This window comes from Triticum dicoccoides, chromosome 5B (genome assembly GCF_002162155.2).
Source record: "Triticum dicoccoides isolate Atlit2015 ecotype Zavitan chromosome 5B, WEW_v2.0, whole genome shotgun sequence".
Taxonomy (NCBI): Eukaryota; Viridiplantae; Streptophyta; class Magnoliopsida; order Poales; family Poaceae; genus Triticum; species Triticum dicoccoides.
In genome coordinates this window covers 633,510,707-633,536,609 of record NC_041389.1, presented here as the reverse complement: position 1 = coordinate 633,536,609, position 25,903 = coordinate 633,510,707, and the positions used below count along the sequence as shown (strand labels likewise).

The 25,903-nt window shown below is 43.2% G+C and overlaps 3 protein-coding genes across 3 annotated transcripts in view; 1 reads left to right on the top strand and 2 right to left on the bottom strand.

The window, feature by feature from the left end:
• Positions 1-2,605: 2,605 nt before the first annotated feature.
• Positions 2,606-3,373, bottom strand: LOC119306447 (pathogenesis-related protein PRB1-3-like). Its single transcript, XM_037582662.1, has one exon. The coding sequence runs from the start codon at positions 3,339-3,341 to the stop codon at positions 2,844-2,846; it is 498 nt and encodes a 165-aa protein (XP_037438559.1). The 5' UTR covers positions 3,342-3,373; the 3' UTR covers positions 2,606-2,843.
• Positions 3,374-13,509: 10,136 nt separating this feature from the next.
• LOC119312198 (pathogenesis-related protein PRB1-3-like) lies at positions 13,510-14,259 on the bottom strand. Its single transcript, XM_037587935.1, has one exon. It carries the CDS (start codon positions 14,225-14,227, stop codon positions 13,730-13,732), a length of 498 nt encoding a protein of 165 aa, XP_037443832.1. The 5' UTR covers positions 14,228-14,259; the 3' UTR covers positions 13,510-13,729.
• Positions 14,260-22,609: 8,350 nt separating this feature from the next.
• LOC119312199 overlaps positions 22,610-25,903 on the top strand; it is an 8,774-nt gene continuing 5,480 nt past the window's right edge. Inside the window, exons 1-2 of the transcript XR_005151267.1 lie at positions 22,610-23,009; positions 23,100-23,647. The gene's annotated coding sequence lies outside the window, so the exon portion shown is untranslated. The remainder of the gene's footprint in view (positions 23,010-23,099; positions 23,648-25,903) is intronic.

Below are 25,903 nucleotides of genomic sequence, written 5' to 3'. Positions count from 1 at the left end.
CTCAGGGCGATGGGCCCAGACCCCTGCGCGCTTAGGTTTAGACCGGCGTGCTGGCCTCTCCGTTGAGCCTAGGTGGGGCTGCGACGTGTTGATCTTCCGCGGCCGGGCATGACCCAGGAAAGTGTGTCCGGCCAAATGGGATCAAGCGTGCTGGGTAAGTTGGTGCACCCCTGCAGGGAAGTTAATCTATTCGAATAGCCGTGATCTTCGGTAACAGGACGACTTGGAGTTGTACCTTGACCTTATGACAACTAGAACCGGATACTTAATAAAACACACCCTTCCAAGTTCCATAGACAACCCGGTGATCGCTTTTCCACAGGGCGACGAGGGGAGGATCGCCGGGTAGGGTTATGCTATGCGATGCTACTGGAGATGCTACTTGGAGATGCTATTTGGAGATGCTACTTGGAGATGCTACTTGGAGGACTTCAATCTACTCTCTTCTACATGCTGCAAGACGGAGGCTGCCAGAAGCGTAGTCTTCGATAGGACTAGCTATCCCCCCTCTTATTCTGGCATTCTGCAGTTCAGTCCACTGATATGGCCTCCTTACACATATACCCATGCATATGTAGTGTAGTTCCTTGCTTGCGAGTACTTTGGATGAGTACTCACGGTTGCTTTTCTCCCTCTTTTCCCCTTTCCCTTCTACCTGGTTGTCGCAACCAGATGCTGGAGCCCTGGAGCCAGACGCCACCGTCGATGATGACCCCTACTACACCGGAGGTGCCTACTACTACGTGCAGCCCGCTGACGACGTCCAGGAGTAGTTAGGAGGATCCCAGGCAGGAGGCCTGCGCCTCTTTCGATTTGTATCCCAGTTTGTGCTAGCCATCTTATGGCAACTTGTTTAACTTATGTCTGTACTCAGATATTGTTGCTTCCGCTGACTTGTCTATGATCGAGCACTTGTATTCGAGCCCTCAACGCCCCTGGCTTGTATTATGATGCTTGTATGACTTATTTATGTTTTAGAGTTGTGTTGTGATATCATCCCGTGAGTCCCTGATCTTGATCGTACACATTTGCATGCATAATTAGTGTACGATTGAATCGGGGGCGTCACAGATCGCATGGCAGCAAAGAAACTTTATCGCATAATAGATACAAACTTCACAGCTGGTTCAACATTGAAAGAGAACAATCTCAATCTTGTTTTATCACAGGTAAAATATGTTGCCGACCGTCTTAGCAATACAACAACATAGTCTGAATATGATCTCTAGCAAACACACCACAATTATTGGAAACTCGACGATGACATCAAATGAATTTCTCCTTTGAGCAATGTAGGCCATGAAGAATAGCAACTATGAAGAGTTGACTCAGAGAATCGTTCTGAATGTCCAACGATACATCTGTCAAACGTATCTCTGCCTATCTACATGCCTTACTCATAACATTGTAAATGATCGTTCATAAGCTTCTTAGAAAACATGTTCAGCAACGACCATCTATCTATCATCAATTCATACTTATTTCTGTATGTTTCATTCTGTGTCTACATATTTGAATGCACACTCTTTCAATACTTGGCTTGCACTCGGCCTTTTGCGCCATCGGCGCAACGGGTCATCTAGTTTATATAATACTTGAAAGAAGCCGGCATCTCCAATACAATAATTATCTACTTTGCATTATAAAAATATTCCACACTAAGTGTTATTGGCTTCCTACCATACACCTTCACAATCATTTGTAATTAACAAAAACGCCGGTAAGTTATCTTCTAGAACAAATAGTGAAAGCATTTCATCTCTTTTGGTGGATGAAGGGGTAATTGCCCGGTTGTTTGAACCTGATCTTGAATTGGCGCCCAGGTCGGCGCCGGACACCGCCGTTTCATGGATTTTGAGGGTACTCTCTGCCGAGATGCCCTGGCAGCTCGCAAATGATGCAACCCAGAGTATCCGGCCTTTGAAGCAGCTTAAGAAGGCCTCAAGGCCCGGCGCACCATTGATGTCCCGGTGTCGGTCCGAGCTGCGTAGCTGTACGTGTGCACTAATAATCGATGGCTCCTTGCTTGTGTGTGTTCCTTCGAGATTATTTCTTCGTCCATCCTTCCTCCTCGCCCGAAGAGGAAATGTTGACAAGAGCGTAGGGGATGACCACGATGGATTTAGGTACTGCCGCTCAATCACAACACCAGATCTGGAGTACCATAGGCATGCATGGCGTTGGATGACTCTCCCCGCGGCAGGATTCGTGGCGTCGAGGTCAGATCTACTGCATTCACGGGCGGGGCCGCAAGCGAGTCCGGAACCTACGATGGACCGCTAGTCGAGAGCGAGCTTGCACGGGATCACGACCGGAGCTAGATCCAGAGTGAAACCTAGGAGTGGATGGGTGAGCCATAATGGCAGATTGGGTGACTGTCACGGCGGGAGTGGCCTATGTGTGGAGGAGGGAGCGCGAGTCTCAGGAACAAGACCTAGTGTGCCCTCTCGAGATCTACTCCGTTTTACGAGTTGGGATCCGGAAAAAAAATGCACAACATAAAGAACAAGTGCGAGATGACAAAACGGAAGAAAGACACTTTGATTTGTGGTTTCTAAGTGTGCTTGGTTTTTTTCACAGGGAGGCACATATACCATGCACAGTATAATAGTAGAACCATATATTCATCCATAAACACTGCTTATACAATAACACAACTTATTACCTGAATCATAACGGTACATATATACAGCCGGTCAAAACAATATATGGCCTCAAATCCGGCCGGCTGGTTAATTATATATCACATCTGATCACACTGTGGTTATCAGAGCTTAATCATTTTATTTATGCAATACGCCGTACGTACATGCACGCTCGCATGCATGCATGATGCATATAGCCTAGTACGGGCTCACCCCGGGGAAGTTGCCTGGCGGGTTGTAGCTGCAGATGATGAACACACCGTCGCCGCTGTCGCAGACGACGCGGGCGCAGCCGATGGCCGTCGAGTCGCGCCACACCACCTGCGTGTAGTGCCCGCACGACTCACCCTCGGGCGCCGAGCAGGTGTTGCTGTCGTGGTCGTAGTACTGCTTCTCCGACACCCACGAATTCACGGCGTCCGTCGCCGTCCACTCGGTCCCGCCGCCTCCGTAGAGGTTCTCCCCGTACGGCCGGCCATGAGGAGTATGGATCAGCTGGCAGTCGCCGCGGCGCTGATCCGCGTAGTCCTGCGCGAAGGCTGCCACCGTAGCGTCCCATGTCACCTCCCCAAGGCCCACGTCGGCGCGCGCCGCGTTGTGGGCGTCCACGAAGTCCTGCTCCGAGTTTTGGGCCGTGACCGCCATGGCCGACATGAGAGCTACGAGCAGCACCACTAGCTTCGTCGAGTACTCCATCGCTGATGAAGAGCTTACAAAACTAATCAAGGAAGATATATCTGTAACGATGAGATAGACTGCCACCATGCGTACGTTGTGTATTTATACTGCCTGCACATGATCGATTGCTTCTCTGAGGTATAACTAAGCTTGGAAAGTTTCATAGAAAAAATAGTTCTCAACGAATTACACTGGTCAAATTCGAAGCACATGTGCGCGCGTTCAGGTAGTCAGATATAATCGTCCGCGGCCTGTTATTTCTTCTGATCGAGATTACCTCTGCCGATGTGGAGGAACTTCGATCGTCATTTGATCTCGTGGCACGAAAATAACTGCATCATCTTCATTGGCCGAGAAGAGGTCAGGTCGTACTAGTCGGGACACACGTACCTAGTAGTAGTTAGCCAACTAGGTGCTAGTGGTACAAACGTGTAAAATGATTAAGTTCAAGAATATTTCTTTCGGGTTCAAGTTGTACAACTTGTTAAGGCAATTGGTACTCGCACACGTAAGAACCTTTTTTTGCTTGTAATTGAGTTGTTCTAATATTGTGTGCCGGTTGCTACATAGGATTTATTTTTTCGTTGGTGATAATATATGAGTAGCTAACATATCTTTTTTCTTTTGCTTTGTCATGCCTCTGTCATTTTCATGTGGATTGCAACTTTCCTAACATCCCCCCTACCCCCCTTCCATGCACCATTTTTTATTACGTATAGTGGCTAGAAGCCAATTTGTGCTTCTCCTCGGAACAGGACAAAAGTCAGTTTGTTCTTTAAATTGGAATGTTCTTTGTGGTCCTTGTTGTTAGCCAAATTAGTGTTAATTTTCTTGTTCAACTTCAAGCGACATTGATTTAACCTTGGCCATGCTCGCGGAAATCTTATTTTGAACGTACCACAACATGCTTTATATATAAAGTGGGGCGTGAGCTTTTTCGGTAACGTGGCACAACTCAATCAGCGGAAAGTTGTTTTTGGCTCTTCTTTTGTCTTTCTAGCTATACTGCAACATTATGATCATATTGATGTCCTAGTGCATGGTACTTGGAGATAAGAAAAACTCGGCAACTATACAATGTGTGCAAGTAGGAGTGATGCAAAGTGATATGCCTCGCCAAAGTGGTCGATCGATGATACAACCGTGGGTGAGCAGATAGAGGCACGAGACAAGTAAAGGGAGTGTCGAAGACGACGGGAAACATGACTGAGATCGGCTGGAGTGGTGGAAGTTGTGCGCATGATCATGTAGCTATAGAAGTGGGACCCAAGGCAATGATTTGCCGAAGTAGTGGGATACGGAGTGTGTGTGTGCATTATGACAGAGTGGCGCATCGTGTGATGTTATCAGTAGAGCGAAAGAAATAGTTGACCGGCAAGAAGAGGAAGGAAAGTCGGTAATATTATGCAGAGTGTTTCTAGTTTTTGCTCGGCAAATTCGGTTTTATGCTGAGCACCCCATGAAGTAACACTCAACATACAACCGACCACTCAGCGTATGCAGTCGTTCTAGTAGTGAATGGCAACATGAATTCTGTCTGTGCAAGTTGTATCCGAATAAAGAGAATGCACAACATAGAGAACAAGTGTAAGAGATGAAAAAATGAAAGAAATAAGCTTTCATTAGTGGTTTCTATATGTGCTGATTTTTTTTCCATAGCAAGGCCACAAATACCATAATCAACATAATAGTAGAACAATATATTCATCCATAAACACTGCTTGTACAATAACACAACTTACTTGAAACATAGCAATACATACCCATTGCCGGTCTAAACTGTACTAGCCGTGCGAAGCCGCGGCGGACTGCCGTGCTCGTGAAATTGCCCATCGTCGGTTTAGTTGTGATTTGTCCGGCTGTTGTTTTTGTATGAGAGATCAAATCAATGTAGCATAGAAGTTTTTTTCTATTGTAGAATATCAAAAGGAAGAGCATTTTTGTTGCTGCCGTTCATTGAAAGTATATCTCTCAATTTTCTGTCAAGGGCCTCAAAATGGTGTCGGTGTACCATTGGAGCACCATCCCAAAGTAGCAGACATGTTTCTTCAAGCAAAAATGCATGAACAAAGCCCCTCAAGAATAACCGGACCATTAGCTAGATTTTTAATTGCCAGAGCAACCTGCATCACTTACCCACTGATCAGTATATACAAAATATATTTTCTTTTCTGGTTCAGTTCAAACACTTGCCAATCTATACCAAGAGTATCTATTCTACTGTTTAAAAGCTAGCGACAAAAACCAGACACAACATGTTTGAGATTTTTTTTTGTTATATGGTTTTAAAATTTACCAAATCGATGAGAATCATGCTGGCAATCTTCACAAATTTATTCCCTTGTTTCCACATCACTATTGTGAAGTCGAGATTTATTGTGCACTGCATTCTTCAAAGTAGAAACAACAGCCAAACAATCTGAATGATGGGATGGATTACAACTGTAGTCGGTGCTTTTAGTCCTTCAGTCAGGCAATAATTTCGGTTTCTTCAGCCTCGAGTCACAACATGAGAGAGAAGACACGGGCAATATGATAGACCCCTCCAGATTATAGTAGCTGCACCAGTGCTTCCTTGTCCAATATTAGCATCATAACCTGCCCCAATACGATTTATTTTCTGCATATATGCACCCAGAGTATCAAATAAACATAAATCATTGTCGGCGGGTTAACTCGCAAGAATTGATTGAACTCTTTCGAAGATATTTTGAGATGTTCTATTGAGCAACAACTGAACTAAGGAACACTATTTATAAGATTGCAATTTAACCTATAAACCCTGGAGAACCGCTAGGCAGGATGAAGCCATATACGTCGCCTTTAAATCGCCGTGCCACCGCCTGTAAATTCCGTGCCTCACCGAGGGCATTTTGGTCTTTTTACGTCCAGGGGTATAAATCGCAACCGCTCCCGTGGAGAAACCCTGGCCGCCGCCTCCCGTCCCACTCGCCTCCCCCTCCTCGTCGCCCTCCTCCTTCTCCTCCCATCGCCGACCCTCCTCCCACCGACGTCCCCTCCTGCTCCGCCCCTCCCCCACCCCCTCCCCTCTCCCCCGCAGCTCGACGGCCAGTAGGGGAGGCCAACAATGGAGGGATGAGCGGCGAGGATAGAGGCACCGGCCATCGGGGACCTCCCAACCTTCTTCTCCTCGTCGCCATGGCAGGTGGAGCTCGATCTGTCGAGCGCGACCTCGATATGAAGTAGGGGAGAAGCAGGCGCAGGGGGCTCCAACCTGTTCTTCGCGGGAGAGGGCAGGCGCAGCTCCTCCTCTCCACTCTCCCACGCGAGAGCGGCGCCAACAACATCATCGCCTTCAAGGTCGGTTAGTCCTCTCCAGAAATCTATGGTTGATCTTTTCTCTGCGTACGGATTGTCCTGGAACCATAGAACATGAGCAGTTTCCTTTTTTTGGGTATCTTTTCTTTGCATACTGATCAGTGGTACCCTAGAACAGGAGCAGTTTTATTTCAATTTTCGTTTCAGATAGCTCTCATTTTCTTTGGATGAGCAGAGATAATAAAAACATGAGCTTGAGGTGTGTTGCGCAAAGAGAGTTCTCCCTGCGATTGATGTCGGCAAGCCTGAAAGCTGCAATCAAGCAGGTATCCCTCTGTATGTAGTCATGTAGCACATGAAAATTGTAGCTTCCTTCTAAAAATGCAATTTCACTAATTATCCAAAGCACTGAAATTCATCCTTTGCGCAGCTGCCGTCGGTGGAGATTTGTAGCCAGGTTCATATCGACCAGAAAATGGAGATTTTTTTCCAGTAGTATGGACTTTTGGTCTGCTATGCTCTTTTCAGGTATGCAAGCCCCCCTCGCTAATTATCAATTGGTATTAAACTCTTCTCTGTCAACTCTATCTCATCCTGGGGAGGCTTTGTAAGATACTAAAATTTGTTGACAATGTGTTTCAGGTTTTGTGTAGATGTTGTTTGCATCGCACTTCAGTTCAGAACATGGAGGGTTAAGCGGCTCGCCAATTGGTAAATATATCTTATGCTTATGCAATTGATACCCTGTACTGAATCTCTTCAACTATATAGTTTCCTCAGGCAAAGTTTATATAGTTATTATCTCATAAGGATTCATATGTATTATTTACCAGTTCGGTTGCCAAACTTCTTGTGTGATAGCTTTCTTTTTATTTCTTCCTGTTTGGGGCCATCTTTAAGTTGAGGTTAATCAATTGATGTCACTGTTTTTGGAATGAAAAAGAACATGCTAAACTTGCATATTTTAAGGTCATGAGGCTTCAGTTTAGTCTGTTTCCCTCACTACACATAGGAGCATTCAGGTAATTTCTTGATAACTTCACATCTACTATTCCCAAGCTATGGTCTTCCATTTTTTACTGGCGTTGTACTAATTATTCTGGTTGTTACTCATGTTATTGTCGTTTATCATGATAAAATTCGGTTCTTGGCTGTCAGGTTCGCTTAGTTTAATTTTGATATGCCTAGAGTGCAGATGATGGGCTAATATAACTTTTTCTGCTTCTGGGAGATGATGCAGTGTTTTTTCCATATATATTGTGCACTGCTTTTGGTTGTTTAATTGTAGAAAAAACAAGTTACAACCATATTTTGTAGTGATCAGATTATTGTGATGCTCGTTCTCAAATTTAAGAGGGCACTCTCTGTCTTTTTGTTGATAGCTGACCAATTTCATTCCCTTTAGTTTTTAAATATATATCCGTGACCCCTTTTGTATCTTCTAGGTTATTTCTTATTTGTTAAGTTCTTTTATATAGAAAAGTAACACTAACAACATGTTATCCAAATTGATCTTCCTGGTGATTGGTTTCGTAATAACTACACACTTCTAAATTTGTCATATTTTTGGTCTGCATAGCTGATTTCCCCTGAGGATTGCAGTAACGTTTAAACAAGCATGTACACTTCTAAACAAGTATGGAAAAGGCGACTTGCTTGAACTGAATCAGCCATAAACCTCCCTTAATTATGTACATATCTAAAAAAACTATAGGTCTACGTCCCTGTAGAAATACACAAGTATATTTGTAACACTTAGATGCTTACCTAGGAAGCTTGCATCACAGACCACCGAGGAGGACGACACCCGGGTTCAGCCCCGTTGGAGTTGGCATCTGCTCACAGCAGACTGCAGATGTTGTCCGTATTTTGTTTCTTTTCTCTTGTAGCAAACACATGCAGGTGCTGAGATAAGGTTGAATTATATTCAGATTCGTAGCTGCTAGGTAGTATATATTAGCACTAAGTTTCTTTCAAATTCTGGGCATAATATGTGCGGAATTTTGATGTACTCCTAGAACAACAGTTGTAGCTCTTGTTTTTATGTTTCCAATGGTGCTGGTTTCACTGAAATTTGATTGGTAGTTTAGGAGTTAAGCCAGAAGCAATGCTACTGTTTAGTAATAACGAGGCTGTGAGAAGATCTGTTTACCTGTCTTCAACAAAGTTAGAGACAGTTTTAGTCCCAATCATCTGAAATAAAGCTATAGGGAATTCTCTGTAGGTATTTGAGAATAGTTTATTTGATGAGATCGGTTAAGAGATTTAAAAGCTATTAACAGACCAATGAGTGACTCAGTAACTCAGTCGAAGTTTGAGCTAAACTTAGAACTGGTTATTTAGGTTTTTGCTTGAGGGAAATATTAATGTAGTCATGAAATAGATATTTAACCTTTTTTGTATGTAAGTTGATATAACTTTTATGTACTGCAGGCAGTTCGTTAAAATCCACAGAACAGTTCCTTTAGTAGGCAATAACAAGGCACTCAGACAGTCTTAATTTGGGGAAATAAGATCAATGAAAAGATAGGTTACCTGATGATACACTTGAAAGAGAAAGGGATATGATATTTCGTTGATGACGTGAACTGCAAAAGGATGCTCTTGGTGGCAACATCCTGGGCTTCAGAAACATGATTGGTTCAGCCGAAAGGATGTATTGCAATTATGCAGAGAGATGTAATTGTTTGAACTCCAGTGCCACCTTCACCAATCGATGGCATGACAAGACATGCCATAAGAGGTACCTTCCGCTTGTCCTTTTGCACTGCTTTGTTGGTTTGAAACTGTGTGTATTGATTCTTTAGGAATCTTTTGAATCACCTGATAAAGGATCAAAATCATCACTCCCCACTAGAACCTGCTAGGTACCTAATCTTTCAAATGTATGATGCAACCAAGATATTATATTTGTGTGTCATTCTTATGTGGTTATTAATACCTGACTGTCTCAAATGCAATTCATGAAGTTCCTGGATATACAGAAACAATAAGAGTATTGTTTAGTCCATCGCAGGTTGATAGCCACACTAGCAAGGTCGTAATTGTTCTTGGCAATCATGAGCCTAACCACACAGTTTATTTTTAATATACCTGATACAAAATGGTACCATACTAGGGGTGAAAATGCAGGTCACTTTTCATGAACACCAGAACATAAGCAGGCTGAAGGAAAAAAAGCATATATTTGTGGTCATATGTTGTTCCCAAAGAAAGAATCCTTTGTAGCATTTAGACTCCTATGCACTATAGCTTTCCATTCATTAGCAAACCCCAGGATGCATTCCTAATAATGACCACCCATTTATTTATTTTGCAGGATCAACATATCTAAACAGACTTTTTTATAGACATGTGTTTGATTAATCATTGACGTTTGACAACGTGGTGCGGCATCGATGCTTCTAGGATGAAGAATGAATGCATGTCATTCAGGAATAACCGTGGACAGTGAAATGTTGAAGGGTCCGTCTCTCACCCCCACTCCATATAGATGCTTAGTTCTTCATAGCCATTGTCTCTAATATCTTTTTGTAATATATTTTGGCTTGGAAATATAAAAACTCTGTGCTGCCTGTCACACAATTTTTCGTCATCCGGGCAAACCCCCTTTTCCATTAATTTCTTGATGTATGGTTATAATGCAGTCTTCTAGACGAGGATGGATTTAGGCTGTGTGATTCCATAGTATGCATTGCACTTCCTTTAAGCATGATTATCTGAACATGCATGGTGTATATTGCTCAGTTTCTTTTTCTGTTTATATTTCCAGGATATGTAAATTACATGTATTACATTAGAATATAGCTTCTACTGATGTACTATTATTTTTCTTCCTGGTCTATGTGGAAGACACCATGTATATCTAATATCTCCAGGTTTCAGGATTTAAATGTCCTTTGTTTTGTGTACTAGGTGGTTACCGGAGATTTTATTTGCTTACTCTATTAGATCATGAGCAAATTAATACGTATGTTGATGTTGCAATTGATAGTGTTTCCTGTCATATTGTTGATTCTCTTACAGATCCACCACCTGAAATAGTGCAAAGGAGTCTGCATTAGAGTTTTGGTACCGGGTTTTAACGAGAACATTTGCCCTCATGAAGCCCCCACTTTGTGGCCATTGCAGTTGTGGCTAAGGAGGATATCCATCAGCGCCAGCTCACTGCTTACCTATGTTATCAACCTATATTTTCAACCTTTTTGTTTATAGTAAGTAGAACATCGCCTAGAAAGAATGAAAGGTCGTTTCTAATAACTTTTGCTGCGTCTAACCTAACTGCCATGCCTATGTGACCACTGAAGCAAACACATGTTGTTTCATCTGCAGCGTAGTCGAGATTTAGTTTCAGTGATATCTCAACCCTTTTGTTCTTGCTCTAAAGAACGAGACATACGTAGGCCTTAGACTATGGTAATCATCTATGTGCTACGCATCCTTTTGTGGTCGTGTATTCTAAATGTAATCAAGCACTTCCTAATATTGATGTATTCCCTCAGTTGTATTGGTACTGCTACATATTCATCATAACACTACCAATCATATATACTCCCTCCTTCCATGTATATAGCAAATTCAAAGGTGTCTATATGATGAATCTCAACCTAAGTGCCTTTCTTGATACAAGCAATGTAAATAAGCTATCGTAAATTGATCTTATGCCTCTCTTACAATGTTATGCATCGACTGTATCTAAATATTTTGTTATGCATAGTATGGTATTATCAGGTGATCTCATTGCTTCCTTTTAGACTATCATGATACCAGGTATCTATTAAGTATCAGTCACATATACATGATTTGAATGCCCTACTGCTCTCTTTGCAGATAGGTACACATCACATATAATTTGGTTACTGTGATAATGGTATATCTTTCTATGGATTCGTGAACACACAAGCAGATACAAAATCATAGACTACCGTTTCTAACAGTATATTCTTCCTTGTATCATTTAACAACTGCAATGGAAAAAGTGAAGATTCCAGCAAAAGTACTAGACGCTATGATGCACAAGCTTGGCCTTCCAAATGCAGTTTACTCAACACAAAAGGGGCGGACGGTCGGTCTTGACGCAACAATTCACTTCTATGGATGTAAGCAACAACTGGACAATGGACTTCCACAAAAATCAATGTCCATCCATGTGTACGACAAACTCGAAGAAGCTGAGAACTGACTAGCAACTGAGGCTCTCAAATGCATACAGGGCTCTTACAGCAAAGTTTTGCAAGACAAAAACTATGACAAGGCACAACTAGCTCAACAAAAATGCCAGGCCCTAGAGTATCAACAAAAAGAAAAGACGGAATAATCAACTATTTTAGCAACAGCTGGTGCAATAGCCTCATTGGAGATCGCATGGCAGCAAAGAAACTTTATCGCATAATAGATACAAACTTCACAGCTGGTTCAACATCGAAAGAGAACAATCTCAATAATGTTTTATCACAGGTAAAATATGTTGTTGACCGTCTTAGCAATACAACAACATAGTCTGAATATGATCTCTAGCAAACACACCACAATTATTGGAAACTCGACGATGACATCAAATGAATTTCTCCTTTGAGCAATGCAGGCCATGAAGAATAGCAACTATGAAGAGTTGACTCAGAGAATCGTTCTGAATGTCCAACGATACATCTGTCAAATGTATCTCTGCCTATCTACATGCCTTACTCATAACATTGTAAATGATCGTTCATAAGCTTCTTAGAAAACATGTTCAGCAACGACCATCTATCTATCATCAATTCATACTTATTTCTGTATGTTTCATTCTGTATCTACATATTTGAATGCACACTCTTTCAATACTTGGCTTGCACTCGGCCTTTTGCGCCATCGGCGCAACGGGTCATCTAGTTTATATAATACTTGAAAGAAGCCGGCATCTCCGATACAATAATTATCTACTTTGCATTATAAAAATATTCCACACTAAGTGTTATTGGCTTCCTACCATACACCTTCACAATCATTTGTAATTAACAAAAACGCCGGTAAGTTATCTTCTAGAACAAATAGTGAAAGCATTTCATCTCTTTTGGTGGATGAAGGGGTAATTGCCCGGTTGTTTGAACCTGATCTTGAATTGGCGCCCAGGTCGGCGCCGGACACCGCCGTTTCATGGATTTTGAGGGTACTCTCTGCCGAAATGCCCTGGCAGCTCGCAATGCAACCCAGAGTATCCGGCCTTTGAAGCAGCTTAAGAAGGCCTCAAGGCCCGGCGCACCATTGATGTCCCGGTGTCGGTCCGAGCTGTGTAGCTGTACGTGTGCACTAATAATCGATGGCTCCTTGCTTGTGTGTGTTCCTTCGAGATTATTTCTTCGTCCATCCTTCCTCCTCGCCCGAAGAGGAAATGTTGACAAGAGCGTAGGGGATGACCACGATGGATTTAGGTACTGCCGCTCAATCACAACACCAGATCTGGAGTACCACAGGCATGCATGGCGTTGGATGACTCTTCCCGCGGCAGGATTCGTGGCGTCGAGGTCAGATCTACTGCATTCACGGCGGGGCCGCAAGCGAGTCCAGAACCTACGATGGACCGCTAGTCGAGAGCGAGCTTGCACGGGACCACGACCGGAGCTGGATCCAGAGTGAAACCTGGGAGTGGATGGGTGAGCCATAATGGTAGATTGGGTGACTGTCACGCTGGGAGTGGCCTATGGCGTGGAGGAGGGAGCGCGAGTCTCAGAAACAAGACCTAGTGTGCCCTCTCGAGATCTACTCCGTTTTACGAGTTGGGATCCGGAAAAAAAATGCACAACATAAAGAACAAGTGCGAGATGACAAAACGGAAGAAAGACACTTTGATTAGTGGTTTCTAAGTGTGCTGGGTTTTTTTCACAGGGAGGCACATATACCATGCACAGTATAATAGTAGAACCATATATTCATCCATAAACACTGCTTATACAATAACACAACTTATTACCTGAATCACAACGGTACATATATACAGCCGGTCTAAACAATATATGGCCTCAAATCCGGCCGGCTGGTTAATTATATATCACATCTGATCACACTGTGGTTATCAGAGCTTAATCATTTTATTTATGCAATACGCCGTACGTACATGCACGCTCGCATGCATGCATGATGCATATAGCCTAGTACGGGCTCACCCCGGGGAAGTTGCCTGGCGGGTTGTAGCTGCAGATGATGAACACACCGTCGCCGCTGTCGCAGACGACGCGGGCGCAGCCGATGGCCGTCGAGTCGCGCCACACCACCTGCGTGTAGTGCCCGCACGACTCACCCTCGGGCGCCGAGCAGGTGTTGCTGTCGTGGTCGTAGTACTGCTTCTCCGACACCCACGAATTCACGGCGTCCGTCGCCGTCCACTCGGTCCCGCCGCCTCCGTAGAGGTTCTCCCCGTACGGCCGGCCATCAGGAGTATGGATCAGCTGGCAGTCGCCGCGGCGCTGATCCGCGTAGTCCTGCGCGAAGGCTGCCACCGTAGCGTCCCATGTCACCTCCCCAAGGCCCACGTCGGCGCGCGCCGCGTTGTGGGCGTCCACGAAGTCCTGCTCCGAGTTTTGGGCCGTGACCGCCATGGCCGACATGAGAGCTACGAGCAGCACCACTAGCTTCGTCGAGTACTCCATCGCTGATGAAGAGCTTACAAAACTAATCAAGGAAGATATATCTGTAACGATGAGATAGACTGCCGACATGCGTACGTTGTGTATTTATACTGCCTGCACATGATCGATTGCTTCTCTGAGGTATAACTAAGCTTGGAAAGTTTCATAGAAAAAATAGTTCTCAACGAATTACACTGGTCAAATTCGAAGCACATGTGCGCGCGTTCAGGTAGTCAGATATAATCGTCCGCGGCCTGTTATTTCTTCTGATCGAGATTACCTCTGCCGATGTGGAGGAACTTCGATCGTCATTTGATCTCGTGGCACGAAAATAACTGCATCATCTTCATTGGCCGAGAAGAGGTCAGGTCGTACTAGTCGGGACACACGTACCTACTCCCTCCGTTCCAAATTATTTGTCTTAGATTTGTCTAAATACGGATGTATCTAGCATTAAAGTGAGTCTAGATACATCTGTATCTAGACAAATCCAAGACAAGTAATTCGGAACGGAGGGAGTAGTAGTTAGCCAACTAGGTGCTAGTGGTACAAACGTGTAAAATGATTAAGTTCAAGAATATTTCTTTCGGGTTCAAGTTGTACAACTTGTTAAGGCAATTGGTACTCGCACACGTAAGAACCTTTTTTTGCTTGTAATTGAGTTGTTGTAATATTGTGTGCCGGTTGCTACATAGGATTTATTTTTCCGTTGGCGATAATATATGAGTAGCTAACATATCTCTTTTATTTTGCTTTGTCATGCCTCTGTCATTTTCATGTGGATTGCAACTTTCGTAACATCCCCCCTACCCCCCTCCCATGCACCATATTTTATTACGTATAGTGGCTAGAAGCCAATTTGTGCTTCTCCTCGGAACAGGACAAAAGTCAGTTTGTTCTTTAAATTGGAATGTTGTTTGTGGTCCTTGTTGTTAGTCAAATGAGTGTTAATTTTCTTGTTCAACTTCAAGCGAGATTGATTTAACCTTGGCCATGGTCGCGGAAATCTTATTTTGAACGTACCACAACATGCTTTTTATATAAAGTGGGGCGTGAGCTTTTTCGGTGACGTGACACAACTTAATCAGCGGAAAGTTGTTTTTGGCTCTTCTTTTGTCTTTCTAGCTATACTGCAACACTATGATCATATTGATGTCCTAGTGCATGGTACTTGGAGATAAGAAAAACTCGGCAACTATACAATGTGTGCCAGCAGGAATGATGTAAAGTGATATGCCTCGGCAAAGTGGTCGATCGATGATACAACCGTGGGTGAGCAGATAGAGGCACGAGACAAGTAAAGGGAGTGTCGAAGACGACGGGAAACATGACTGAGATCGGCTGCAGTGGTGGAAGTTGTGCGCATGACCATGTAGCTATAGAAGTGGGACCCAAGGCAATGATTTGCCGAAGTAGTGGGATACCGAGTGTGTGTATGTGCATTATGACAGAGTGGTGCATCGTGTGATGTTATCAGTAGAGCGAAAGAAATAGTTGACCGGCAAAAAGAGGAAGGAAAGTCGGTAATATTATGCTGAGTGTTTCTAGTTTTTGCTCGGCAAATTGGGTTTTATGCTGAGCACCCCATGAAGTAACACTCAACATACAACCGACCACTCACCGTATGCAGTTTTTCTTGAGTGAATGGCAATATGAATTCTGTCTGTACGAGTTGTATCCGAATAAAGAGAATGCACAACATAGAGAACAAGTGTAAGAGATGAAAAAATGAAAGAAATAAGCTTTCATTAGTGGTTTCTATATGTGCTGATTTTTTTTGCCATAGCAAGGCCACAAATACCATAATCAACATAATAGTAGAACTATATATTCATCCATAAACATTTTTGTACAATAACACAACTTACTTGAATCATAGCAATATATAACACTAGTAGAAAAAGAGCCTTTTGTCCCGGTTCGTAAGGGCCTTCTGTCCCGGTTTTTGAACCGGGACTAAAAGGTCCTTACTAATGCCCTTGGCCTTTAGTCCCGGTTCTTACCCGAACCGGGACAGATGGGCCTCCACGTGACCGCTGCGGCCAGCCCAGGCAGGGGGGCCTTTGGCCCCGGTTGGTGACACCAACCGGGACCAATAGGCATCCACGCGTCAGCAGCTGGCTGGAGCTGAGGTTTTTTTAAAGGGTTGGTTTAGGGGTTTTGGGGGTTAATTTAGGTTGTTATTAGCTAGCTAATAGAGAGAAGTGTCCTCTCTTATATATCTCCGTGCTTGGTTTACCAACGCTACTACTATGCCTAACGTTAACATGGCTTAGAATAAAGTGAAGGCAACATATGGTGCATGTCGAAAGTAATACTAATCCTAACTTGATCAAGTTTGGATTGTACTACTTTCGACATGCACCACATGCATGTTGCCTTCACTTTAATCCAATCCATGTTCATTTCACCCGCTCGCATCATGCATCATCATATATAAGTCCTACTAATTAATTAATCATCATCATACAACTTCTACTCGTTATTAATAACAAGTCATACGATCATCATCCTCATAGTCATCGAACCAACCCTACTTAATTGTTATTAGCACATGATCATCATTATGAGGTATAAATACCCTCTTTAAGGTAAAATAGCATAAAACAATATAAACCATGACTCTCCATTATGGAGAATGGAGATCATCCTGTCTCCAATTCTTGCGATTCGCTTCCTTTTGCTTTCAAGAATCTCCTTATGACTGTCCATACATTTTTTCCATTATTCGATTATCATGTCTTCACTTCTTTTAGAAATCCAGTATGGACAGTTGAGATTCATAGGACGACCTGGTTGTATGTTCAAAACATCAAGGAGACTGTGCGTATACATCAGATAAGGCACACAATCATTCGAGATTATCTGTTAAAAAACATAGTAATAACTTCGTAGTTAGCAATGATGTACTAGTTTTAGAAGTATGCAAAAGATGCACGGATGTCGTAATAGTAAAAAACTTACCAGGGTATCTCCATGGTAGTTACCGTAGTTCAACACGTGCACTAGTACGTATTGACCATAATGTTGAGGAGTTCGATTGTAGATATTGTAATTCTCAAGATCATTACAAAATGTGATCAGATGATTTTTCTCCTTATAAGTTAATTCGGAGCCATCGGTGTAGTGGGTTTTGTCTACCATCTTTCGCACATTCTTTGCAAATGAAATTAAGCTGTCAATGGAAATAAGTTGTCAACTATTTTGAAATAAACAATATAAATTACTTAGTAACTATGCTTGAGAAGCTCACATAGGGGAAGAATTGGAAGCGTATCAACAAGGACCCAAATATCCATATTGTCTTGCTCGATTTCAGGATCACCAAGATCCATGGTGACAAACATACCCTCATCAAAACCATACATCTTGCAAAGTGCTTCCCAATTTTTGCAACCAAAATGGGTTCACTCTCAAAATTGTACAGCTTTACTTCAAAATCCACACCATGATGGGTCCTTAGGTGAATTTTGTTTGTTTCCATACTTTCATGGTCTTCAAAACCCATCCTCTCCAAGACACAGCGTCTTGCATAGCATGGGATAAGCTAGTCGAATCGGAAAAGATGAAAAGTACACGTTAAAATAGTTGAAGTCGTGCTTAATTACGAAAAACACTATTGTCGTCGTTGTGTACCGTTTCAACATCGAAGGTCTCCTTGAGCTTAATGCTGAAGCGCCAATCTTCGTCCAGCTCAATGAACCTGTCGCACATACTCTCGGCCGTCGTGGCACCAGTCGCACTCCCCCGGACGGTTTTCGTCGTCCGAGTACGACATTTCCTATGTTCATAATTCAAATATTAAACTTGTACAATTAAATATATGTACTAAAAAACTCTCAGCTCATGTGGTGTACATATTCGACCGTCGGTGATGGTAGCTCCTCCTTACATTCCCGAGTGCATTACACCAAATTGTCTAGCACACGGGAATGAAGGAGAAGCTACCCCCACGACAACAGTCAGTATTCTTCGTCCTCTCTCACACACACATATATATATATATATATATATATATATATATATATATATATATATATATATATATATATATATATATATATATGGTTGGTGTCGTGGAATTAACACGTCAGATGTCCTTAGTGTCAGGACTTAGTCGCGAGGCCAATGCATCTATGTGGTAGCTTGAGAGGGGTTGAGCGGAATCAAGAGACGCAACACAAGACAAAGATTTAGACAGCTTCGGGCCCCGGGAAACATCATCCGGTAATAACCCTACATGTTGTTTGAGGCTAGATCTCATTATCATCATGAGAGAATCGCCGTAAACCGGCTCTCCTCTAGTTGTGTCTAGCCCTAGAGATTGTTTTTTTCCTCTCCCTCTTTGGGGAACCCTACCCTCCTTATATAAGTTAAAGGGGTGGGTTACATGTAGAGTCCATCTCGGACTAAGACTTAAACTATTTTGACTTCCCTTCTTGGGCTTCTTAACGTCTGCCGGTTTAACATTGTCTGTCGGTTTAACATTGTCTTCCGGGTTATGATTGACTTAACACCTGCCGGTGCTACCATCTGTCTTAACTCTGTCGGTTTAACACTCGCTGGTTTACCGTCTGTCTTTAGCCATCTGTCTTGACTGTCTGCCTTAACTGTCCGCCGGTTTAACAAGTCCCGGCCGGATTACGACTCCGGCCAGGTCATACCACGGGGTATATCCCCAACATTAGCCCCCAATTTAATTTGGATTTATCCATGTTAAACTGACTCTAATCATCCTTAAGTCCTTGTCACTTCCTTCTTCTAGAAAATCTGGTTTAGTAGGCCAGCTTCATAATCACCTTGCTGACATTAGTTTCTCATAGAAAATATATTGTGAAGAATAACTCCTTTGATTCAGCTCCCAATGCTTAAAAACAATATTGGTCCTTGAAATACTCATCTGATCTTCAACCTTTTTAAGGACGTAGAACTTGCCGGTTTATGATTACCATCATTGTCGGGTTATAAAAGTTGATAGCACTGGGTCATACTTGTAGTTAACATCCAGCTTGGAAATATACCTCTTATATGCCTATCACTTGTAGCCCCCAAGTCTTAAGAAGGTAGCATAGCAACATCTTAAGACTTGCTTCAATATAAATATCACAATCTTGAAGAAATCCTTGTTGTTCATCTCAATCACTAGTCAGAATTGAGTATTCCACATATGTAGCCCCCAAGTGCCGGGTTGTCATGCTTGCAGCAACCTGGTACTTGTAATTGCCTGATGCTCATAAAAACTTCAACCAGTGTAGCCCCTAAGGGCTGGGTCGTTATGCAATAATGAGCAAGGACTTCATAAATATAATCTTGTAAACTTTGAACAGCAACGTGTAGCCCCCAAGGGCCGGCTCAGTAAGATAATATTGAGCTGGGACTTTAATATATACTTCAATGAAAATAACATCATATAATGTAACCCCCATCATGGGGCTTGAATCCACATCCACAAGGTTAAGAGCCTTGTGCTTTACCAACTGAGTAGTGGACCCTTTCAATCTAATGGATAAAAAGCTTTGTACCTTGAATTGTTGACAGAGGCAATTGGTAGCCCCCAAGGGCCGGCTCATTACGATGTGATGAGTCGGGTCTTCGATAAGGTGAGCAAAAAAATGACTTTGCATTAGCCCCCAAGTGTCATGGTGCATGCTTGCAACGACATGAGACTTGTGTATTTGATGTAATCTCAACTTGAAAAATGTAGCCCCCAAGTGCCGGGTTGTAAGCCTACAGCAACTCAGGACTATTCCTTCAATTGTAGAATAAATCATATCCATTGATAATATGATAGCCATTGCGCTAAAGCGACTTTGAAAACCTTGATCATAATACTGGTTATTGATAACCATAATAAAAACCCAGCCATGTTAGCTATTTGAATAATATACCCAATGATTTATAAACGCATAATTCCAATGGCGCAATCCAAATATATACTGGCGACTTATAGTCCAAAGCCAGGCCGGGTCAATAAACACCGGATTATAAGTGATTATGTACTGAGAACTTGTAGTTGAAAGTCGAGCCGGGTTAATGAACACCGGGTTAATTTGATGAATGATAGTCATACCGGGTCAATAGACGCCGGTTCAACAGAAAATTTATCAAAAAAGAAAAAATCTTGACAAAGGCAAATAAAACCGTGTAGTCGAGGCTTTTCAAGGGCTGCCAGGCCCAAATTCAAGGCTTTTCATGGGCTGCCAGGCCGCTGAGTTAAACCATTTTTGCAAAGCCTTTTAAGATGGGCCTCTAACTAACCAACCGTCGTTTTAACTTTGACAAGTTTAGGTTCTGTGTAAGATTGACTTGTCAAACGTTCGGCGGGTCATGCCAGGATTACCTGGAAAGGAGTGGCTTACTTGATGAAGGCAGGTTAACCCGGGTTTTAGGTGAATACACCAGGCTTCCAAGCCGTGCTTCATAGCATATTACAAGGGTCCTTTCAAACTCTTTGTTGCAGTGCACAAAGAGCCCCCAAGTAACTTTGTGAGCTGTGCTCAATGGGTGCCTATGTTTGAGCTGTGCATAGCAACAAGACTCTCTTTGGCACCTTGGATGTGAAGCTCCCAAGCTTTGTTATGGCGTGATAGCTGGATTAATAGACAGAACCCCGCTTTGTCAGCTGAAGCCCCCATGTAACCAATAATATGATAAGCCAATCAGGCGTGATACCCATGTTTGAACCGTGCATCATGGCAACAAGTCCTCTTCGGCAACCTTTAACTTTTTGCAAGAAATAAATTCTTCTTGAACCGGGATTTTGAACCGAATATTGAGAGCGTCAAAGCTTTATGCAAGACATCTTTCCCTTGAACCGGACCTTAAACCGGAATCTTTAATTTCAGCTAGAATTTTTCTAACTGCCTTTAAACTCGAACTTGCGAGGAGTTTAATTCTTTTGGAACCGGACATTCTTAAACCGGATTTCAGAGCGTGATAGCTTTGTGGGAGAACATATTTCCCTTGAACCAGATTTTAAACCGGAATCCTTTTTGATGACCCGGAACTTCTTCCTTAAACCAGGATTTTGCAACTGTCATATCCTTTCTAAGCCGGAAATTTTCTGACGGCCTTTAAACTTTTATAAATATAACAATAGCCTCCGGGACCGGGTTTCCCTTCAACATCCTGAGGCACTTGAATTTGCTGAGACTGGCAAGACTTGCTGCGTCATATCAACGTAGCCCCCGAGTCTTAAGATGACTCAAGGACTTGTCTTGAGATTCTTCGTACTTAACCATAGCAGAAGGTATATATCATCGGTGTTAATAACGTGATGTAAATCCACAAAAGGTTGAGGTGACTGCGGCGAGTTATAAATGATCCCGTATGAGCCGTGTCAGCAACTCGGCCAATGGTTTCTTCCAACTGGCTGTTTGAAGTTGACCAAACTATAGTGGCAGTGATTTATACGCATGTCTATTGAACCATCCAGCGCAGACATCGGCTGATGATAACTTACCTCCAATTTGCTGAAAGAAAACCGGGCTACCCAAGCTGTGACTTGCTCATACGCAATGAACAGCTCATGCAGACAGGTGTGGCCTGGCGTGTTGATGTAGACCAGGTCACGAGAGACGGACGGGAAATACATCCGCAGCATCAGAGGTGGCACAGACGGATGAGTCGGCCGCGACATTGTAAAACCGGTGCGGACGAGCGAGTTAATCGCAGGCGCAGTCCCAGCTAGTTGATGTAGACTGGGCCGTACGGGCAGCGGCTCTTGTGCGCGTCCATTCATCATGTGATATGTCCCGGATTATCCCCAGATGGGATATTATCAATCCGCGGTGTAAACCACTTTTGTAATGAATAATAGTCCTATGTATAAAAATAATATACAAATCAAAGTAATTATTCTTTTGATGAAAACAACATGTACCAAAAATAGTCAGGAAAGATAGCACCTGGTATTTTTTTGTCGGGTGAACATGGATACTGGATCAAAAACATATCAAACTTACGATGTGGCCCTTGCACCGTATCCCCCTTTCTGAGTAATGACTGCCTTTAAATGCTTTGAAATCCGTGCTGATGCTCTGAACGCACATCAAGTGTTCATAACTACTTGGTGCATGTAAACAGTATTGCTAGCAGCGCTGCTGAATAATGTTTTTCCTTTGGTCAGTGTATCAGACTGGTCGTTGGAGGACAGTGTATCAGACTGGTCATTGGACGTCTGGACGCGCAAATTAAAATATTTCCCGTGTCTGCTTCATCATGAGATGCCTTGACGTGTGTAATACAATTAAACACATTAACAGTCGCGTAAATGGCGCTAGCTCGCGTACTCCACCTGTCCACTTTTCTGTGATTTTACTGTGCGCTTTTACTATGCAAAGAGGAAAAATAAATCGCCTCGCAGGCACACTTCTGTCTCTCTCGAGCGCTCTCTCTCTCTCTCTCTCTCTCGATTCTCTCTCGGCCGCCGGCCGATTCCGGCCGTTGCCGGTGGTCTCCGGCCCCGCCCAGCACTCCCTCGTGTTCTTCTCGATCCGGCGTATCTTCCCCCACCAACTCGATTCGACGCTCGCCTCCTCCTTATGCGCCCGTGGTTAACCCTAGCCGCCATTGTGGCAAGCGCACGACGTCGTCATGGACGCCGGCGCGGCTTCGGCGCCCCTAGTGCTCATCCTTGACACCTCCTGCCCGCTCTCGCGCGTCACCGAGATCGTCGGCCTAGAGTCATGCCCCGACGCACGTGGCTGCCCGCACCAGGCCATCCGGGCCGCCTACGCCATTGAGTCCGCCAAGCCGTCCCAGTCCGTCCTCGTCTCTGTCTCTGGTCGGTGACAGCATGTAGGTACATCTCTTTCTTTCTCCCATGATCTACTCTTTCTCTCCCATATACGTTGGTCTGCACTTCTCATATCTGAATGGTGATTACTTGTAGTTGGAGTGGAGGATCTTGGATTTGAGTACGTGAGGGAGGAGGAGCAAGACAAAATTGATAAGGCAAGAATTGTTTTCCCCTCAATTCAGGTTTCTGTTGCACCTCCAAAATTCTAACTCAGATATAAGTGTGTTTAGATCAGATTTAAGGGTATTGTTTAACCTGAACTTTGTGTTGGGCATTGGTTCCTCATGAATTTTACCTACCTCATCAGTATCATGTGATCTATTTATCCAAATCTATGCCGTGGTCTCCTATTTCTCTTCTGCGTGTTGGAAGAACCAAATTTTGCTCCTGAAAATGCAATATTGGTTTTAAGAATTGAGAAATTGAAAGATTTGTGTGCTATCAAAGTGCCTCGTTAAGTGATTTGCTTAAAATGTGTAAGTTGGCAGCTCTTCATTCTTTAACTGTCATATTTCACTCTTGTTTAAAAGTTGTTAACTGATAGCAGTGCCTTCTCTAATGTTGTTTTCCGAGACGCAAGACTCTTATGCTCATGAAGAAGAAGCTTGTTCCATCACTATCTTGGAAGATGGGAAGTCTAGGTGCGAGTGGTACAATAATTATGTCGAGTTGTATTTCAAAGTGTCTTCTCTTTAGTGCTAATTAATGATCCGTCATCTATGAACACCGTGTAGTCAGATAATGCGTACACATACGTGCAGAGTAGACAGAGAGGAGCCTTGTCTTCTTATGAACATGGATAGGTTGTCGTATAACAGAGGGTGAGAGCTAAGCTACTTCCAATGGTATAAACTAGTGATATAGAAGAGAACTAATGCCTCCTATGAGCGGTGAATTCCACTATTGATGCATCTTCGTTCTATTTTACTTCAGAGTTCACTAGTAGAAAAGGGGCCAATGGTCCAGGCCGGTCCAGCCCATTAGTCCCGGTTCAATCCAGAACCGGGACCAATGGGGGCATTGGACCCGGTTCGTGAGCCCTAGGGGCCGGCCGGGCCACGTGGGCCATTGGTCCCGGTTCGTCTGGACCTATTGATCCCTGTTGGTGGGACGAACCGGGACCAATGGCCCTCGCTCCTGGCCCACCACCATTGGTCCCGGTTGGTGGCCTGAACCGGGACCAAAGGACGACCATTAGTCCCGGTCCATTCCACCAACCGGGACTAAAGGGTTGGTCCTCGTTGCGGCCAAAGTTTAGTCCCACCTCGTCAACCGAAGGGGAATCAGACCGGTTTATAAGCCCCTCCCTCTTTGCCTTATTGAGCTCCTCTGAAAATGAAAATAGATGCCCTTATATAGGGAATTTAGGCTAAATTCATACGAATTTCTCTTGAAATTTGTTATGAATTTAATTTGAATTTCCTCTATAAGCGCATCTATGCTCATTTCTGAGTAGCTTTTTATATAGTTTTTTTCTTTTTTGCTATATTTATTTTTTTCTTTTTATTTCTGAGTTGTAATAAGTCATTAAAAATAAGCATCTATGCTCATTTTTTAGTAAAGTTAATCATAACTATTTTTTCTTCTATTTATTTTTGAATTGTAATAAGTCATTAAAAATAAGCATCTATGCTCATATTTTAGTAAAGTTAATCACAACTATTTTTTCTTCTTTTTATTTCTGAGTTGTAATAAGTCATTAAAAATAAGCATCTATGCTCCTTTTTTAGTACAATTAATCACAACTATTTTTTGCTTCAATTCATTTCTGAGTAGTTTTCTATATAGTTTTTTTCTTTTCTGCTATATTTATTTTTTTTCTTTTTATTTCTAAGTTGTAATAAGTCATTAAAAATAAGCATCTATGCTCATATTTTAGTAAAGTTAATCACAACTATTTTTTCCCTTTTTATTTCTGAGTTGTAATAAGTCACTAAAAATAAGCATCTATGCTCCTTTTTTAGTACAGTTAATCACATCTATTTTTTGCTTCAATCCATTTCTGAGTTGTTTTTTATAGTTTTTTTTCTTTTCTGCTATATTTATTTTTTTTTTTATTTCTGAGTTGTAATAAATCATTAAAAATAAGCATCTCTGCTCATTTTTAGTAAAGTTAATCATAACTATTTTTTCTTCTATTTATTTTTGAATTGTAATAAGTCATTAAAAATAAAAAAGAGGCGCAATGCTTGTTAATTTGCTTCAAGCCTTTTGAAATAGTGTCAACTGCACTGCACATAGCTCTGTGCAGTCTACCGTATTCCTCAAGGCTTGAAGCTAACCAACGTGCAGGAGCATTGAGCCTCTTCATCATCGTCTCTGCACTCAGGGCTTATAAACAGCTGCGAGTGCCTCTCGCTTGGCGAGGTGGGACTAAAAAAACAGCTGCAGGAAGAATCAACAAAAAAACAGCTGCAGAAAATAAAAAAGTAGTTAGACGGGTCCATTGGTACCGGTTGGTGGCGTCAACCGGTACCAATGCCACTCTTTGGTCCCGGTTGGTGGAATCAACCGGGACGAATGCCGCTCTTTAGTCCCGGTTGGAGCCACCAACCGGGACCAAAGGTCTTCGTTTCCCGCCCTTTAGGCTGCTGAAAAGAGGCCTTTGGTCCCGGTTGGTGGCACCAACCGGGACTAAAGGGGGCATTGGTCCCGGTTGGTGCCACGAACCGGGACCAAAGCCTTTGCTATATATACAGCACTTAGCGCGACTTCGATCTCTCCTGCTCCACTCCCGTCGCCGAGCGTCTCCCTGCCGCCACCTTGCCGTCGCCGCCCCGCCCCGATGCCGTCGCCACCACGCCCCGCCACGCCCTGACGCCGTCGCCGCCCCACCCAGCCCCGCCCCACGCCGTCGCCGTCCGCGTGCCTCGATCGACGTAGCCGCCCCGGCCCTC

What these genes read in the sequence shown, in the direction of transcription:
- LOC119306447 (XM_037582662.1), bottom strand. Translation starts at nt 3,341, where the DNA reads ATGGAGTACTCGACGAAGCTAGTGGTGCTGCTCGTAGCTCTCATGTCG.
- LOC119312198 (XM_037587935.1), bottom strand. Translation starts at nt 14,227, where the DNA reads ATGGAGTACTCGACGAAGCTAGTGGTGCTGCTCGTAGCTCTCATGTCG.